This window comes from Diabrotica undecimpunctata, chromosome 5 (genome assembly GCF_040954645.1).
Source record: "Diabrotica undecimpunctata isolate CICGRU chromosome 5, icDiaUnde3, whole genome shotgun sequence".
Lineage (NCBI taxonomy): Eukaryota > Metazoa > Arthropoda > Insecta > Coleoptera > Chrysomelidae > Diabrotica > Diabrotica undecimpunctata.
Genome location: NC_092807.1, coordinates 62,307,019 through 62,327,494, shown reverse-complemented (window position 1 = coordinate 62,327,494; position 20,476 = coordinate 62,307,019). Strand labels below are relative to the sequence as shown.

The following is a 20,476-nucleotide window of genomic DNA, read 5'->3' as shown; positions in this document are numbered from 1 at the left end:
CAGTATAATCACATACGGGATAGAAAGTTGGTTAATAAATAAACCAAACAAGAGCAGAATTCCAGCAATCGAAATGGATTTCTTGAGTGATATGGATACATAAGACCAATAGAAAAGAACTCGGAATGGAGTCCAGTGCAAAGAAAAAGAAGAGGTAGACTACGAAGATCATTAAGGAACGAATTGAACGAAGCCATGGATAGACGAATTTCAAATAGAATGGACGAATAGGGGAGACTGGGGGAATTATGCGCACCTAAGCGAAAATACTTACAAAATGTGCACACAAACCTCCATAATTTAACTACTGAAACTTGCATCTATTGGGAACGTTATTCCCATAGAAAAGCTATATTCAAAAGAAAAATTTTTGTAATAAATCAAATATTGTAAACAAAAAATATTTCTTAAAGGCAGAATTAAAAAAAAACACTTTAAAGAGATAATTTTATTTTTTGACTGTCTTCCGTTCGACATTGGCCTTCCTGGTTTGATTTCAATTTGGCATTATTAAATCGAGTCTTGTGCATAGTTTCTTAAATCTCGATGGTCCCGGTTGGGGTTCGGTATTTCTAGGTGGAGTTCTCTGCATAGTTTTATCACATATCGATGGTCCCGGTTGGAGTTCAGTATTGTTAGGTGGAGTTCTCTGCAGTTTCGTCACATATCGACTGTATTGTTTGTGAAGTCGTTCTGTGCTCAACTTCACCGTTGTTATCGTCGGTTTCATTTAAGTTCATTACAATGTGTACATCTGAAACTTCAGTGTGATCTACTAAGGTGAAATTATCTTCAGAGAATTTATTAGGATCTGTTCTTTGTCCATCCTGGCAACTCTAAGATATGCTTTGTTAAAAATGGAAGCAAGTTTAAACTCTGTGATCTTTTCATGAGTATAAGAGTCTCAGATACAAGTCGCACTCACGGTTTAAAGCATTCTTAGTGGTCCAAAAAAAGTTAGATCAAGAGGTTGCAGCCTGTGTGAGCTATGAGGGAGAAGTGAAACCATAACAATTCCTTGTGATCTGCAATAAGTATAAATATCCAAAGAAATGTGACTCCCATGGTTATCCAATATGAGAAGCACGGGATTTCGAGGCCTTTATATGCTGACAGAAATGTTTTATCCAGTCGAGAAATAAGTTTTCAATTATCCAACCGTTTTTTGAACATCTGTATATATTGCTTCAATTGGGCCTTCTCTCATTAATTGTGGATTTATACTTATTCGAGATAATATGAACATAGGAGGGACAAACTGTCCAGAAGCATTTACAGCGCATACTATGGTAACATTTTCCCCTCTTTCCCAAGATATTATGGATCCTCCTTGTTTTAGACCTTTTGGTTCCAAACTTTTTGATGGTTTCTGGAGCGTAGAAATACCCGTTTCAGTTTGTACTGGTACCTTCGGGTTTTCTAACACTAATGCCTGGAGGACGCTTTAAAAAAGAGTTCTAAACAATCTTCACCAGCGATTTTCTTTATCGAGTCGGAACAGTGTTTTATTTTATTCGCTTCAGCAAACTGGTATGCTAAACGTCTTAGTTCTGCTGGTATGATTCCAAAAAACATATTCGCCATTTTTTAACACGGTGGGCTGTGCCTGTCTATAATTAAAAAATAATTATTGTTAAGTTTAATTTTTTTCTGGCTATTGGACTTTAGTTAGTCACGTAGAGTGGATTCTGGAATATTGGATGATCGACCTAATTCTCGTATTTTTCACCCAGAACGTATAGCAGTGATAGTAGCTTTTAGATCATCCTCTGTCCATTTTGATCTTTCGGTTTTCCCAATGTAAACACGAGGCATTTTAGAATCTAAAAAGCAATACAAACACTATATCAGCAAAAATTCTCACACAGGGTAATACCGCGCATCGCAAAATTACCCCGTCACAGCTGACTAAATACAATGCATTGTTTGTGTACGTGAAATTATTTATACATATAAAGCAAAAGATTATCGAAAATTACATCAAAGTCTTCAAAAACAAACAATCGGCGTCCTTGTCTAAACCAACACTACGAATGCAGTCATATTCCAAATATATGTGGTCGGCTAGCAAATACGAGACTGCACGTTGTGTTGAATGTTGAAATACTTATGCTGTGTTGTCAATATACTGATACGCAGAAGTCCCCACAGTTATTGTACCGTAATTCCCATGATGATAATGTCAGAATTTCAATATTTATCGAATGTATCATAGCATTAAAGTGGAACTAGAAAATGACTTCTAGAGGAAAATATTAAAATGCTACATAAGTAATAATAACATGTTGCAATATTTCTGTTGGTATTTATGTTTTTATATCTCATATATATTTTCCGAATTAATTTAATCTGCAATTTTGAGAGATAATAATATACTAGATAATTATTATTATTATTATTAATAAAATTATAATTTCTTTTTCTTTCAGAGCTATGAAACAAAATCTTTTAGTATTTCTCGCCGATCTTTTTAATGTGATGGAAATCAACCCTGCCAAATGTGTGCGTTATCCTGGTATGGAGAAATTCAGTAGCGGTAAGGCAATTGCTTTCATTTTAGGATATAATGTACTCGCATTCTTTGTTTATGTTAGCTTTGTTATTTTTATTTGCAATTAATGTGAAGTTATTTTTTTTTGTTTTAATGTTTAATAGTTGAAAGTTGTATTATAATACAGAAAAATCTGTAAATGTTGACAAAGATTGAAAAAAAAAATAAAAAAAAGTTAATTTTCTGTACAGTTAAAGTGCACCAAGTAAAAATTTTACATTTACGATTTTACACATAATAATACACAAAATTAATGCCGTGTAAAACTTAAAAAAATCATAAATATTTACCCATACTGCATTCTAAGAGGGGCTATACAAATTTTTTCTTACAGACAATTTTTAATAAGCTAAAATACCTGATTTTTCTTTAATACAATAGTGTCTATTTTTTACATTTGTAAGATTATCAACTGAACGTTAAATGCTGTGTAAAATGTAACTTTATCCTAGTCAATCGGGAATGCTCTTTTGTTAGTTGCTCATGTGAGAATTAAATTGTTTTTCTTTGTTACTTATTTGGTACATTTGATAAATAAGATGATAAAACATTCCAAGTTTTTCTATAATAGTTTTTCACAATTAATAGTATATCTTTTTCTTTTTTATTTTTCGAGCTGATTTATAGCGGTTCTCTTACTGTGTAGTTTCTTTTGACTTAGAATTTCCTGTTGAAGGTGAATTTACAACGTTTCAATGAGATATGCAATAAATATTGTAACAAAAAAATATACAATTGAATAAACTTTAGCATAATTAAATAGAATAGGAATATATTTTCTCTATATACATAGGTATCTAGATAAATATATTTAACTTAACCATTTGCCCACGGCAAATTTAATGGCACAGTCAGAATTCTGTAACTAGTGTTACAGAATGGATTTCAAAGGTAGGGCTTAACATAGCCCCACAGAAGTCCAAAATAATGAAATTAACCTCGGATGAATTTAGAGGGATTAGGTCCTCTAAACTTGAATAGTATAAATCTAAATCTGGTGAGTGAAATAAAACACCTTCGGATAGTATTAGACTCGAGACTTACTTGAAATCAGCAGATATAAAAATCAGTAGGGCGGTGGCTACTAGACTATTCAATTTAGACTAATTTACATTGTAAATATATATTAGAATTATACAAGTTCTACCATTTTAATTAAATATAATGTTTACTAGTTTTACCTTAACTCGAACTTTCGGCATTTTGTTTAGTAGTTTTTTGTTGCTTTTTATATTTAGTTTTACTTTTTGGTGGCGGAAGAAAATATTTATTGTTAATACTGATATGGTGATGGTATTACATTGATAAGAGAAATTTTATAGATGGCATGTATAATTTACTAGCAATAAATTGGTACTATTGATAAAATTTATTATAACTTGGGAAAAATATTTACTTATCTTTTAAAACTAAAGGTATTTTTAATACTAGGAGAAATATAACATTTCAAGGGTCTCTTTGAACTAAAGAGCGAAATTCATAAGGCATAATGAGGCATGAGGCAATTAAACAAATATGCATTGCTATAACTTTTGACCTAAGACGAGCATTCGATACATGTTAAAGATATAATATTTTAGAAAAACTACACTCCTAGAATATCAGAGGTCATACTTTAGCTTACATACAAAACTTTCTAAAACAAAGAACTTTTCAAACAAAAGTAGATAACTGTTTTTCTAACATTCATGTTGAGGAGAATAGTACTCCTCAGGGGTCTGTAATAAGTCCCATATTATTTTTAGTTGTAATTAATGACATAATAAAAGATATACCCAAACCACTACAAGCTCGCTTGTATGCCGACGATCTAGTAGTCTTTATCAAAGGAACGAACATCACATAAATTTTTCTAATTCTTCAAACATTTTTTGGTCAATTAGAAATATGGTCCCTAACCACTGGTTTCGAATTCTCAGTCTTAAAAATTAGTGGAATAATATTTTCCAAGAAAACATTAGCAACGACACCCGATCTCTTCTTGTACAATAAAAAAATTATATTCAAACCATCATTAAAATTACTAGGTATGTGGTTCGATTAAAAATTTACCTGGAAAGAACACATCAATCACCTCACTCTAACTTGTAGTAAAAGACTTGAATCTATTACAAAAACTCTTTCAAACCGCGATTGAGGTTCAGATTATTTCATGTTGATTATGCCTTATAAATCTCTTATTAGATCAAAAATTGACTACGGTTCCGTTGCCTACTCATCTGCAACCAAAACAATGTTAAAACCACTCGACTACATACACAACAATGCCAATAAAAAGATTATACAACGAATGCGGAGAAACATCCTTACAACATAGGCGCACACTTCTCACACTTACTCCATATCCATCGCAGCAAATAAAAACCATCTCCTATCCCGAAATACATTTACACAAAAGTATCAATATCTCTAGGATAATAAATATTACAGCAAAACCTTATTACCCGCGGGTGAGGATAGCACTCAACTCCCTAGACATTAGTTTCCCAATCGTTCTTCCAACAAACCTTGACCATCCTCCCCCCTGGATATTAAAAGCACCCGAGTGTTTATCTTTTCTTACTCAATTCGATAAATGGAATACTCCCATTACTCGTTACTTTAATTAAAAGCTCAATAAATAACTTTTTAGAACCACATAAAAACTTTATTGCCATCTTCACAGACGCATCTAAATCTTATGATGGTGTAGCCTCAGCTATAGTTTCCCCAACATCTAATCTTATGTTCAAACTTCCCTCAGAAACAATCAACTTTTACCTTTTGATATAGACAATAGGTTTGTTCCAACACAACGAAAAACCGTCACGTAACGGTTACGCTCCTGCGCACTAAACAAAATACGTTCCAACAAAAATATGATCGTTCATCTCATCGTCCTTCCGACCGTTCCAACAAAAATTATGATCACCCAGTGACGGTTTCGTGACGATAATTTCAGTAATCTGGCAAATGCATGTACTGGTTGGGATGACTTGCGCACTAGGATTTTATTCTACTTCTTTAAATTTGTTGGGCCCAGATTAACTTAGATTTTGTATTAAAACAGCAAATTTGTTCAGAAAAAAGAATAACTTCTTTTTTCTGAACGTGGTTAATGATTTTATCATGTGCTTATGATATACTTATTATTTATTTATATATTTGTTTCTCGTTATTTATAACTTTATAAATATGACTGACGACGAAGGAATTAGTGATTTTTCTGATTATTATAGTAGTGAGGATGATTTGGAGCTATTAGCCGAACCTAGGGCGAAAAACCAGAATTATTTAGGTAGATTGGTCTTTATTTTAAATGTGTGCAAATTACTGATTAACAATTAAATAAATAAAATAAAAAAAAATAAATTGTCACCAAATTATGCCAGTTGTCAGAAAATCGTTCCAACATCAGTTTACAAATTACCGTCATCAGACGATACAAATGTTGAACATGCGCATTAAAAACGGTACAAGTAGTTTCGTGACGGTTTTCGGACCGTACAAAAATTGCGTGTTGGAACAAACCTAATATAAAGTGCGGCTTTGAGTACCTAAACATATTCTTAATTTCAGAAACGTAGACTTACCTGTTTTTTTCTAATTCTTATTCAGTTCCTGGGTCCAGGTATTTTGTTTTGGCAAATTTTTTTAATACATTTAGTTAAGGTTTCCTCGCTTAACACGCATAGACGAAATTATTTATGAGCATTCATGTTGTTTTAAAGTTTTGACAGTGTCATGAACAATTTTTTTTTAAACAATTAAAAACTAAGTGCTGCGGCGACAGAACAAAATCTGTTTGTCTTTTTTCTCTACGTTACAAGCTTTATGTTTGCAGATTATATATTTTGTGTAAATTCTCTTAAAAATATGATATTAGATTATTTTGTCAGATGTATGTAGTGGGACAACTGTTCAGCATTATCATTTTTAAATTTCCATTATTTTTTCTCCCAAAACCACGCCTTGGCTTGTTTTTATTATTGCTTTTTAGACTTTAGCTTTTGAATAATCTTAATGATCTAGCTTGCAGTGCTGGCCGTGTGGCATTTTTCTCGTGTATTTCTACTAATACGTTTGCTAAATATAAAAGTTTTCTTGTTTCAATTAGGTGTTGTTCTCGCCTGATTGGTAATCATAGCACAATAACAGTTTCAACATAACCTACAAGTAATAATCCTTACTGTGTTGCTGTCAAAGGGTCTACTATAATAATTTTAATTTTGCCTTTTAGTTGAATAATCAAAAAGACTACGAGAAATATATACTGAATTGCGATTCGTGAAATATTAAATCGTGGACAAAAAGAGATCAAGAGATAATGATATAAATCGATACCCACACCCAAAAATCGATATATGTGCAGTCTAAGAAACTCGGAAAAAAGGAAAAGGAACATTAAAATACCAAAATTTCCTATTCAGTTGCCGTGGTAAGGACAGGATATTGTGCAAGTTGGGCAGAATATTATCAGATATGGGCCTTTTAAAAACTCCATATTATATCAGTTTACGCTGCAGATAGAAGCAAACCGGAAGATTTAATAATTTCCACGATGCAATGGGCAATATACAGAGAAATGAAAAAGTAATAGTTATTGGAGATCTTAATACAAGTGTAGGAAATATCAGCATACACAATATAAAACAGCGATTTAAAATAAAATAACATAAAATCTCTAGAAGACCAGAATATAAAATGGTTGTATAAAAATGTAGAGTTTGAGACAAACCCAGTAACAAGGGGAGTAAATTTTAACGTGATGTGGGTAAAAATACAATGTATCATCATACAAGCTGAAAAATATAGTATAGGAGTTAGGAATATTAACCTCAACTCAACAAACATAACAAAGCCATGGTTCAACACCGAAAATAGAGATTTGACATGCGAAGAGAGGAAAGCATACCTACAATACTGTAGAAATGAAACACATAAAACCTACTAGCACTGCAAAGATACAAAAAACACCATCCATTCTAAGTAGAAAAAGAGAATATTGTAAAACGGTTTACCAAATACATGGAATATAGGCTATATGGGGCGCAAAGAACAATTCCTTAAAGGTAGAAAAAATTCATTATTAAATATAAAAATCTAAACAAAATAGGAACAGAAAAATTGATAACTTGTATAAAAAGATCTTTACAATAGAGACTTACAGAAGCAGAAGAAAAAGAAAGTGATGATGAAAATAGAGAAATCACATAAAGGGAAATCAGGTAGAGCCTATGTAAATTAAAAAAAAGCTGCAGGACCCGGAGTTTTGAGATACAAAATGAACTCCTAAAATGCGGTGGAGAAACGATAATTAAAAATACAGAGGTACTTTTTCAGGAAATCGTAAATAACAAGCATTGGCCAGAACCAGCGGTTGAGCGGCATTACTACTTTTATCCCCAAAAAAGAAATAATAAAAATCCTACAAATTATCTTAAAATAACCTTGCTTAACACAACTCTTAAACTGATAAGGATCTTTGTCAATAACATAAATTTAAAGTACATAATCAATAATCACTAAAGACATTAAGACTAACAACAAAACGAAAATTAAAGTCGAGAATGAACTATCATTGGAAGTAGATATTAGCTTCAGAATCCTGCAAGGAGATAGACAGCCAGTAGAAGTTCATAATCTTTAACTTAATACTGGACAAAATTATAGAAGAAATTAAAAAGCAGTGCAAGGATTTCCATCATCAATTAGCCTATATTTGTCCACCATTGAACGTAGGCCTCCCATAAAAATTTCCATCTATTTCTATCTTGAGCTTCTTGAATCCAATTTGTGGTGATGCGCTTTATATCATCCGTCCATCTAGTCGGTGGTTGTCATCTAGTATTTCAAGTTGGGTATAAAATAATTTAAAATTCTTTTCTCAGATAACGATATTAACCTACAGCGAATGGTACATTCAAAATAATGATTGAGACGAATAATCTGAAAATATCTACATCTAAGACGAAGTCTTTAGTCGTGGCAAAAGAACCCAAACTATACAAAATTGTAATTTAAGTCTCAAAAGTGAAAGAAAACAAGCAATTGAAGCAGCTTATATATCAGGATGTGTAATGTCTAATAATTAGATGGGAAAATACGCAGATATAAATCATGTGTAAGACAAATAATGACATACGCGATAGAAACCAGAGCAGAAACAAAAAAATACTTAGAACGTCAGAAGTGACAACTTTTAGATAAATTGTACAATCAATTGCTACTCAGATTACCAGAAAACCAAATAAGCATTCAAGAAATTTATGTAAAATACAGTATATTGTATGATGTGGAAGACAGAGGAGATGGAAATTGAACCAGCATATTACATGAATAAATAGTGGGAGAGTAACCCGAACAGGAAGACATTTAACCAACAGAAGAGATGCCAACGTCACAAATACGGCGTTAAGATCGGATAATAATAGGCCTAAGGCATAATATAAGAAGACGAAGAAGAAGAAGAACTCTTTTAGTGATACTAATAAGAACACGGATGGCAAACTGCTAGAATCAACGGAAGATAAACTGAAAGAATGGGAAAACTACATTAAAATTCTTTTTCACGACATACGAGAAGAACCAAGATTGGAAAATAACAACGAAGGGCCAACAATTCTGAAATCTGAAATCATAAATGCAATTAATCATCTTAAAACAAATAAAAGCCCAGGTCCAGACGGAATATACCCAGAAACGTTAAAATTAATCAGCGAAGAAAATATCGAAATATTTGTCCTTTTATTCAATGGCATTTATGATACAGGTAAAATACCCAAGATTGGCTGGAGTCAATATTCATCCCACTACCAAAAAAGCCAAACCCACAACACTGCAATGAGTTCCGTCTGATAAGCCTTATGACTCATGCAGTAAAAGTCCTACTAAAAATCGTACATAATCGTATCTATAGAAAGTGCGAAACAATCATCGGAGACGATCAGTTTGGATTCAGAGCCGGCATGGGAACGACAGAAGCCCTGTTCAGTTTACTAGTTCTCACCCAAAAATGCTACGACCAACAGATAGATATATTTATATGCTTTATAGACTTCGAAAAAGCATTTGATAGAGTAAGACACGACCTACTATTAGAACGTTTGCAAGAAGTCGGTTTAGATGGAAAAGACATCAAATTCTTAAAAAACTTGTACTGGAACCAAAACGCCAGAGTTAGGATCGAAGGTTCCACATCCGCAGAAGTAGAAATTAGGAGGGGAGTTAGACAAGGATGTGTTCTGTCGCCTCTGCTGTTTAATCTTTACTCCGAGTTTCTATTTAAAGAAGCATTGAAGGATTCCAAGGATGGAGTCAATGTGAATGGCGTAAATATCAACAGTATCAGATACGCCGATGATACAGTGTTAATTGCGGATTCCGACTTAGGTCTACAACGACTCATCGACAAGACCAACTCGACCTGTGAGCAATTTGGTATGAAAATAAACATTAAAAAAACCAAAGTGATGTCAATCCGAAAAAACCAAAACGTACCTTAACCTTGCACAATAAATGGGCACATTTTAGAACAGGTCAATAGATTTAGGTACCTGGGATGTTGGATCGATAGCAGCCTAAATCCTGATCTAGAAATAAGATCGAGAATAGAACAGGCCAGAAAATCTTTCGAAAAAATAAAAAAACTGCTTTGTGATTCTCGAATAAAACTCGAAATTCGACTACGTTTATCAAAATGGACTACGTCTGGTCGACTCTTCTATATGCAGTTGAAACGTGGACCCTTAAAACATCAACGGTAAATAAATTGGAGGCCTTTGAAATGTGGATCTACCGGAGAATACTCAAAATTTCATGGACATCGCATACCTCAAACGAAGAAGTGCTGCATAGAATAGGCAAGGAAAGAGAACTTTTTAACACAGTAAAAGTTAGAAAAACATCATACCTAGGCCACATACTGAGAAATAATAAGTACCAATATGCCCAACTTATAGTGAAAGGGAAAGAGAGGCCTAGGAAGGAAAAGACTATCGTGGCTCAGAAACATCCGACAATGGACAGGGCTAAATTTTGAACAGCTAATAAGAACAGCTGAAGATAGAGAAGAGTTTAAAATTGTAGTAGCCAACCTCCATTGAGGAGAGGGCATTTTAAGAAGAATAAGACACTTCTTTGCCTACACCCTACCTACATTGATGTATATCTTAAACTCTCATGTACAGCTTAAATTCTCTTACCTAATACTTCTACTAAGACACTGCTTTTTCTTCCATTTTTATTTTTCATTTTTTTTTCGCATATAGACATTCATAGATTTGTAAGTAAATTTTAGACATTTATTTCTGATTTTTCCATATCTTTAGCATTAATAAATGATATAATGTGTCTGTTGTAGAATCTTCATTTGTTTATCAGTTTTTTTGTAGACGTCATTCTGTTGTTTCAAAACTTATTTTGATTTGTCGTCTTATATTTACCATAAATTGCAGACGTTTATCTAGAAATATATCGCCGGCTGCTTTTTAATTATAACAGTGATCACTGCCAATCAGTTTTTAAACCAAGTTCTGCCACCAAATCTTGACAATTTAATAAAAAATACGGATTTTTTCGCTGAAACTTTTAATATTACGTTTAAACATTATGAACTCGTAATAATCTGAATTAACTCAACTAACAATCCTTGAACTAAACAGTATTCCGCTACTAAGTATAATAATAAGTTTTTCTTCTTTCCTGTATTCCTTGTTATTGAAAATTTAAAGGACTCCTGTTAAGATTGGTAGCAGCACTAAATATTACGTGTAAATAATATATATGATATCAAAGTGAGTGTACTGTTTTTAATTTATTATTTCTTTAAGTTGCGTTATTAAAGCATTTTTACATTATTTTTAAGTATGTAGTTTATACGATTTTATATAGGAAATCAAAATAATCAATAAAAGTCATTGTAAAACGTGGCTAGGCAATTGCAAATTAAACAAAATGCTTGGAGGTTAAGAAAGCTTGCTTTTTTTTAAATTGAAAAGAATGCTTTTAAAAGATAAGAATTATTTTTCCTTCTCATTAACAGTATGCCAGTTGCTGAAATATTTAGTGATATAAAAAAAATCGAAAAGGAAAAAAGTAAAATTTGATATTTTCAAACAAAAATTTTAACAAGAGTTTCATTCCTTTTAAAACCTACCGATGTGGCCGTAGAGGGTTTGCCCTCGATCAATCTTCACGGCGTGATGCATAAACGTAATCTACTGCAGACGGTAATGGTTCCCATTCCGGATCTGCGTAGCGGCATCGATGAACCCGCAGATTCTACCGCTTTCCAAGGTAATATCTTCTATAAAACGTACAACCATCGTACATTCCATAGTTCTTAGTTTATCTTAATTAATTTGTCATTTTTATGTTTCCGCATGTACTAACAATTTTAACTCATTAATTATTATATAACCATGGAAATTATAGAAGAATTAAAATTTTCGATAATTTAAGTTAATTTTTTGCATATGTTATGCTATTTTTAATATTATTTGCATATAAGAGTTCATAATTTTCTCTTGATATTTTTAATCATTAATTTGATTTTAGATTATATTTATCAATAGTGGTTTAAATTTGGTGATATTTCTAATTTTTATGTAATGGTACTAATTTGAATACAATAGTGCTCACGTGGGCTCTGTCCATTCTATGGTAAAAACAAATATTTTGTAATGTGAACAAATCACCTTAGGCAATATTTTATTGCCTAATGTGAATAAAAATATCTTAACAATTTTTTTTATGTTTTTCACAAACTAATTGTTCAATTTTAAAGCAAATGTCTTCTACTTTTATCTAGTTATATTGCTTTCTTGTGATATTGGAATATTATTATTCCATCTCTTTATAGATCAACCTATGATTATTCTTCCGATTGGTAACTTATCTCGGACTATTGTTATTAAAGGATTTAGCAAGTTATTTTCTCCCATTCTGCTAAAGTGACCATTGTTCTTCTTTCACGTGTTTCTGCTACTGTCGTTAATTCTTGATCTGTTTATTTGTGCCTTTTTATGCTATTCTTCTTATTATGCTCGTTTCAGTGGTGTATGAATTGTTTAACTGCAGTAACTAAGTACATATATGCTTGCTTCTCCATATTTTATGGAGATGGTATCCTTATGTTCTATTTGCTTTTGCCACTTAATCCCTGGCCCCTTAAATTTCATTACATGTTCTTCCATTTTTTTTAACCTATAGTTTGCACCTTATTGGTTCTTTTGATATTACTAGACTTTTGGTGTTTTGTGGCGATATTTTCATATTGAACTCCTTAGTCTTCATTCTGCTCTATAAGGACTGTGTCATCTGCGTAACATTATTTCTATTTCCTTATTTCCCACTTGACATACCCTCTTTTCATGTTTTATCATCCCATCTAATATGAGATTAAATATTATTGGACTTAACGAGTCTCCCTGTCTGATTCCAGTTGTTATTTCGATGGATTCTGTTGTTTCTGCTGAACCTTTAATTCAGTTTTGTTTCTTACATTTTTTTTATCAGTTTTATGATATACAATTGTCAGTAAGCGTGTCTGATAGTCACAGTCTGTCGAATGCCTTTTCTAAATAGATTTATCAACTATAGGTCTGATTTTTTTATCCTTATAGTCCTTTTTCTATCCGAATTGTCGAATAAAGGCCTCTCCCATTTCTCGCCATTCATCCCTGTTGTGTGCTAGGCGTTTCCACATTGGTCCTGCGACTCTTTTGATATCGTCGCTCCAGCGCATTTGAGGTCTTCCTCTTGGTCTCTTCGCATCGTACGGTCGCCGACTTCTTTGTTCCATCTACCATCTTCGAGACGTTCGTTGTGTCCAGCCCATTTCTATTTTAATTTAGTTGCTTGTTTCGCGGCGTCCTTTATTTTTGTTTTGTTCCGGATTGCTTCGTTCGTTTGCCGATCTATTAGTGAGATACCAAGCATCTGTCATTCCATGGCTCGCTGAGTTTTTCGAATCTTGTTCTTTTTTGTGATTGTCCAGGTTTGAGCTCCGTAAGTGAGAACGGGAAGGATACAAGAATCGAACACTTTGGTTCGAAGGTTTTGGGGTATCTTTTGGTCTTTCAGTATGTATGAGAGTTTTCCAAATGCGGCCCATCCCATTCTTACTCGTCTGCTTATTTCGGTAGTTTGGTTTTCTTTGTTTACCTTGATATTCTGACCCAAATATATGTATTCTTCTACATGTTCCACTTTTGTTCCTTGGATGGTTATCGTCGGTTGATCATCTTTATTCGACATTAGCTTAGTTTTACTCAGATTCATTTTAGGTCTGATTACAAAGACATTATCGTTACAAGATCTTACCTGTTCGAATACTTATATAATTATCTATCCTATCCTATCTATATAAATATATATCCGATATATTAAGTTTTTTGATAATTTACTTGTTAGCGCTCGTGTTAGGAGTTTCAAAATGGAGCTTAAAAGGTTTATTCTTTAATAATTGCAAGGGTCATTTTTCCGCCTTTATTAAACATATAGGATCATAATATTGGTTTTTCATCTCTCAGGTTTTCAGCCTAATCTTACGACTTACTTGATATGATTGTTAACTGTTGTATTAGCTGTAGTTCGCCATATTTTATAAGCCAGTTTTTTTGTAATATCTTTACGTTGATCAAATCCTTCATTCCGCTCTTATACATTTCCACCGTTCTGTTTCCTTTCTTACTAGTGCATGTATTTCATTTTTGAACTATCTTGTACGTTTCGTAAGTTTCGTATATTCTTTTCGATATATATTCCAAGTAAGCCTTCATTTTTCATTAGCACTTTTATTTTATTTCTTAACAGAACCACAGTGTGCACTTTTCTTGTTTGAATTTTGAATTTTTCTTTTTCCGAGAGCTTCGTTTGCTGCTGTTTTGTCGTTGTCACATATAGTTGTTCTATGTTAAATTTTTTTTCGTATGTTGATGGTTTATTGTTTATTTTGATAGTGCTTCACAACCAGATTTATTTTATTCAGAACTAACTTATGATCACTGCCTATGTTAGCTGAAGTTAGACATCACATATCTAATACTTGTTGTTGATATATATATATATATATATATATATATATATATATATATATATATATATATATATATATATATATGGAAAGGGGTGGAACCTCTTTTAGAGCAGAAGAGAAGAGGAGAAAAGAAACAAGCTATTCCATATATTAGCGGAAACGTTTTGTTTTGTACTAACAAAACAGCATCAGTCCATATCTGCAAGAGTAACAAACACTCTTTTAGAAGGAATTGTAAGGTTCTTTGAATTAAAAAAGAAAGCCAAAAGTGGCCTCTTATATTGAATGAAAAGAGATAATAATGTATAAAACTGACTAACATATGAAGTAATACAATATCGATGGTGAATACAGCTACCCAGTTTTACAAAGAATCGGTCATAAAATTAAAAATTATCGTTATCGTATAAAAATAGCCTTAATTGTTAAATGAAGCTTAGAAAAAGCCGCCTGGCAATTATTTGAAGATTTCAAACACAATTAATTACACAAACGAAGCCCGTGTCTATTTTAAATGTTAAATTGAAAACCAATTTAGTTAGAACACAGCACATTTAAGTAGTAAAATTATTCTTCTTCACGTGCCATCTCCGCGACGGAGGTTGGCAATCATCATGGCTATTCTGATCTTAGATGCTGCTGCTCTGAATAGTTCAATTGATGTGCATCCGTACCATTCCCTCAAGTTACGCAACCATGAGATTCTTCTTCTTCCTACACTTCTCTTGCCCTGGATTTTCCCTTGTATAATCAGTTGAAGTAGGTTGTATCTCTCATTACGCATAACATGCCCCAGGTATTGCAGCTTTCTTGTCTTGATGGTTTCCAATACTTCCATTCTTTTATTGATTCTTCTCATGACTTCGTTGTTTGTTACATGTTCGGTCCATGATATCTTCAGGATTCTTCTATACGCCCAAGTTATTAAGTTAGTAAATTATTAAATAACATTAAATAAACAATTAATAATTACTTGATTGATAGCACTAAAAATGCACACCGGTAAAAATTGATGATATAAGGCATGTCTCTGATATTAATTGCCAGGCGGCATTAGAGCTTTCAATAGGTTGAAATTGTCAGAGAACACCGGCGCAGACGGGAAACAAACAAACTCAACAGGTGGGGAGATATGACAAATGCCGCGAAAATCTGAAAATTGTAATGTATACTGTCTCGAACACTGAATGTATATGAATATAATAACATAAGTGATTATAAAATAAAACAATTTAAAAACGATTTGAATAAAAATACTGTTAAACAACAAACAAAATAATCCAAAAGAAGATAGTAATTATGAAAATTATGTAGTGTTTGTGAAATGTGCCACAGTTCGTCAATTTAGATAATATACTCACCCAAACAATATATATATATATATATATATATATATATATATATATATATATATACATATACATACATATTCTTCTTCTTCTTCTTAGCCTTCTGTCGTCCATGTTTGGACATAGGCCTCTCCCAACTCCTTCCATCGGTCTCTATCCTGAGCAACATATTTCTAATTTGTTCCGGTTATTCTTTTAATGTCATCAACCCATCTCATCTGTGGTCTTCCTCTTGGTCGTTTACTTTCGTAAGGTCTCCAATGTTGTATTGTAGTATTCCAACGTTGGTCTTTTTGTCTAGCAGTGTGGCCCGCGAAGCTCCTATTAAGTTTGGCAATTTTTGTTGCTATGTCCTTGACTTTTGTTTTGGATCTTACCCAGTCGTTCCTCTTTTTATATAACAGTCGTATACCTAACATTGCTCTTTTCATTGTTCTTCTGTTGTGGCTAGTTTATTCATGTTTGCCTTGGTTAGGGTCCAGGTTTGACATCCATATGTCATGATAGGAAGGATGCATTGGTTGAACTCTTTACTCCTCGAGTATTGGGGTCTTTGCGGTTCTTAAGTATGCAACTAAGTTTTCCAAATCCTGCCCATGCTAGTCTTGCTCTTCTAGTAATTTGCTCACTTTGGTTCTCTTTGTCAAGTCTCAGGATTTGGCCTAGCTAGATATATTCCTGGATTTGTTCTATCTCACTGCCATTTATAGTTATACGTCTGGGGTCATCTGTGTTTGTCATTATTTTTGTTTTTTTAATATTCATTTTTAGGCCGAAGTATTGGGAGCTGACTGCTAGTTTCCCCATCATAATTTGCAGTTCCTCGAATGTGCTCGCTATAATCACTATGTCGTCAGCGAATCTGAGGTGGTTTTCGGGTTTCGTCAATCGAGTATGTCGTGCAGGGTAACTTCTTTCTTTCGATTGCTATTGATTCTAGATACCTTGCCCACCATGTGCGTTTAGTTTTTATTGTATATTTGACTTCGGCTATTTCTTTGTACTTGTATACCTCAAAGTTGTATTGACGACAACAGGTTCCATTCCAGTGTATGATTAGCCCACTTCTATTTGCGAACTTTATTCTTTTGTTTATCTCTTCCGATATTATATTTGCGGTGTTTACCACGCTTTCCAGATTTATTCAACAAGTTCAAAATTATAATCACCGATGTTAAATTTTGTTTCATGTTTCTAATTATGGGATCTGTCCCTGAGTCAGGAGCTTAGTTTTATTTTTGCTAGAAATTCTCTGCTGCAGTGGAGAGTACAGTGAACATCTCTTTGCAGTTACGGGTCGTGCATGCAACAAGATCCAAGTCATCTACGTATGCCAATATTTGGGTAGATTTGGTAAATATTGGGCCTCAGTTTTTTATTTAATCTCATTTTTTAATTGCATTGTTAAAAAGGAGACACGCCTCTTAGTTCTCTAGTTTCTCTAGTTTCTCTCATCCTAGAAGGGGAAATGGTCCACTTGTAATTTTCTTTTTAACTTGCGACAATTTATGTAGCTTAGCAGATTGAGAATATTGTTCCCCTTACGATGAACTATCAGTAAATTTAAATAGTGTCTGATTCTATGTTATTCAGTCTCTACTAAATAAATATTTGATCATCTAGGAATATCTTACTACTTATATTGAGGCTTCAAATATCAATATCTGTCATGTTGTATTACACGACGCATGCTACATAATACGCTTCGCATGCGATTCGATGTGTTTCTGGCCTTCTTCATCCTGCATTTGTGCACAATAATGTCTCATGGTGCGCGTAGCGAGTATGTATTTATAGATTATCTATAAATTTTGATTGTCATCCCAATGGTAAATTAACAAGGTTAATCCCTGGTATCCTACTTAACTGTTGTCTGATATTATACGTGTCATTGAAATTGTTGAGTAAAACATTTTTTTTTTTTAATTTTTAAGCCGAATTTTTAACTGTCTTGATATGATTTCTGTGATTTATTGATTACTAAGCAAATTTTTGAATTATTTCCAATACTTCTTATGGGAATAATTATGATACTGTTGACAACTGTTATATGTGTTGCTATATCGGCGTTGAGTAATAGGAAGAAACCTGCTCTATTACTTATAATATCCATGTTTCCATACCTAGTTTCCATTTTACCTTTTATTTAGAAATCACAGCCTTCATACATACTTTCACAACAAAAAATCGAGGGATTAAAATGATCTGTATGAGCTTTTTCTGTTTTGGAAGGCGTCTGTTATGAACCCGTCGTACTGTAGCGAATTGGCTTATTGTATATCTTCCATTCATTCATGTCTGCCAGACTTTTGAAACCTTGTACGAGCTGTACAGATCTAGTGGGTAGGTACCATATGTTTTGGAAGTCACTTGGTAGTTTCCAAAAAATGTTTGCCACCTACGATCTAATTCCTCGCAGTCATGCAAGATATCGTTGGCTGTTCCATGTTCTCTCCTACATAGTCTGCAGCTTAAGTTCCATGAGTCTCCCATTGTAGTCAGTTGTCCCTTGACTGGTCCGTATAAGTTTTTATAAAAGTCGAAAGTCGTGTATTTTCTACGACTAAAAATATAATATTACAGAATGAGTTCCTCTAAAATCAAACTGATATTTAATTTATATTAGCTAGTCGGCCTGGATAATTGGATGTCATTATGAAATCATTTAATTTAAATAGCCTATATATGGAAGTCAACAGTATCAGTGTCTTCTTTGATTTATGTTTCATTATTAAGCATGTTTTAACGGGCTGCTCCAGTTGCTTTGTTATTGTTTTGTTTTGCTATTTTTATTATATTTCACAGTATAAAAACCTAACGTTCCAAACTAAATCTTGTTAAACCCAATAGCGTGACAAATGGATTACACATGACATTGACACAAAAGTAATGGAACCGCTTCATTTTCAGCAATACCTACATTAAGATTCTATATGAAACTGGCTGTGTCCCGAGAAGTACCTGCCTATTAATAGTAAGAAATTCTCATAAAAATCTGAATAGTCCAGTAATGTTCATAATTCTCTCTATGTTAACAGTTTCTTCTTTCTTATACATAAAACTAATCTCATTTGTTCTATAGGAGACATGGTTTCTTGTTTGTATTGAAGATTCTGATTGTAAGGATGCCAAAATATTCATTACGCCGAATATGTTCGATCGAATTCTCATTTATGTATAGTAGATCTATGTTGTTTTGTTCCCATGTATGCACGTTGTACAAAAAAAAACAGATATCTACTGATATCTGTTTCTTCTTGTAAATATTACCATTTTTGTTTTCTTTTGAAATTTATGTCGGGACCATACTTTCTGATTTCTGTTACATTGTTCACCATATTCGCATAATATATGCGATTAAAACTGTGTCTTCGTTTTACATACATAGAGTCGCATGTTTAGCTTTGGTGATTTGGAGACTCCTTATTGCTCGTTATGTGTTAAATAATATACAGGGTGCGGCATTAGTGCCAGGAAGCCCAATTACTCGGATGTCGTAAGAGGCACGAAAAAAAAAAAATTAAGTAAAAGTTGGAACACAGATAGGTCCATACTCTAAAAATATTTTCAAATATACAGAGCCACCCATATTGACAGGGTGGAACAAACATATGTTTTTAATGTTTACATTTTTGGACTCTTCCCTATGTTCTCGTTTTTTTAATATAAGGTTTGGTACTGTTATACGAGGTATTTTAAAAGTTAATTAAGTTTGTTTAATAATTTCGTAACAAAATTAACACCCTGTAGAATTGTAGAGATTTAATATCAAACAATATATTTATGTTTAAAAGATTTTTAATATAGTCTACTATTGTCTAAAATTATTAACATGGATTTATTATTTGGTTTTGTTATAGAGGGTTGGTCGAAACTCGGAATGAGTATTTTCTGAGATTTCTAAACGAAACACCCTGTATTTTAGTATTGTAACGAAATCTTATTTTATGATACTTTATTATTTATTAAGCATTCCCTATACCTAACTGCTTTAATTTGTGAGTTATTTGTGATTTTTTGAACCAAACATTAATTGCAAGAAAAATTAGGTGAAATTTTGTCGGGTTCGCCGTGAAAAACAAATTTTTCAAAAAAAAAAATTCTTAATAATTTAGACTGCTCCTTAATTTGTTAGTATTGAATGAGATATCAAAATATCTAAGTAGTTAGGATTATTGGTGTGTAAAATATTAATAAAAACTTAATATTCTAACTAGTCGGCCATGACTTTGACCCTAAACTTGCTTAAAAGTTTAACATTAGACCATTTTTATAATTACTGTTGCTTTGTTACTATTACTAACATGAATTTTTTTAACGAACATATTCATATAGAAAAATTTTATTTAAAAAATTCCTTTATAAAAAGAATAATAATAAAAACCCTATCGGGCTACATCGCAGAACGTTTTTGGAATTAATATTCCATCATCAGTGCTATCCTAAAAAGTATAACCACTTTAATCAAACGTGAAAATTTTGACCAAGGTTATTACAAAGAGTGTGGTTAATACTTACTGGATGTACATGTTTGGAGCCACTAAATATATGGATAAA

General features: G+C 32.7%; 1 protein-coding gene across 6 annotated transcripts in view; it reads left to right on the top strand.

The window, feature by feature from the left end:
- Positions 1 to 20,476, top strand: part of Patronin (calmodulin-regulated spectrin-associated protein patronin) — a 210,824-nt gene that overhangs the window by 51,443 nt on the left and 138,905 nt on the right. For 5 of the 6 annotated variants that reach the window (XM_072532007.1, XM_072532008.1, XM_072532003.1 and 2 more), the window contains exons 6-7: positions 2,430 to 2,536; positions 11,702 to 11,827. In XM_072532007.1, the coding sequence (XP_072388108.1) occupies positions 2,430 to 2,536; positions 11,702 to 11,827 (233 nt within the window). The remainder of the gene's footprint in view (positions 1 to 2,429; positions 2,537 to 11,701; positions 11,828 to 20,476) is intronic. The other variant, XM_072532006.1, reaches the window with a different exon arrangement.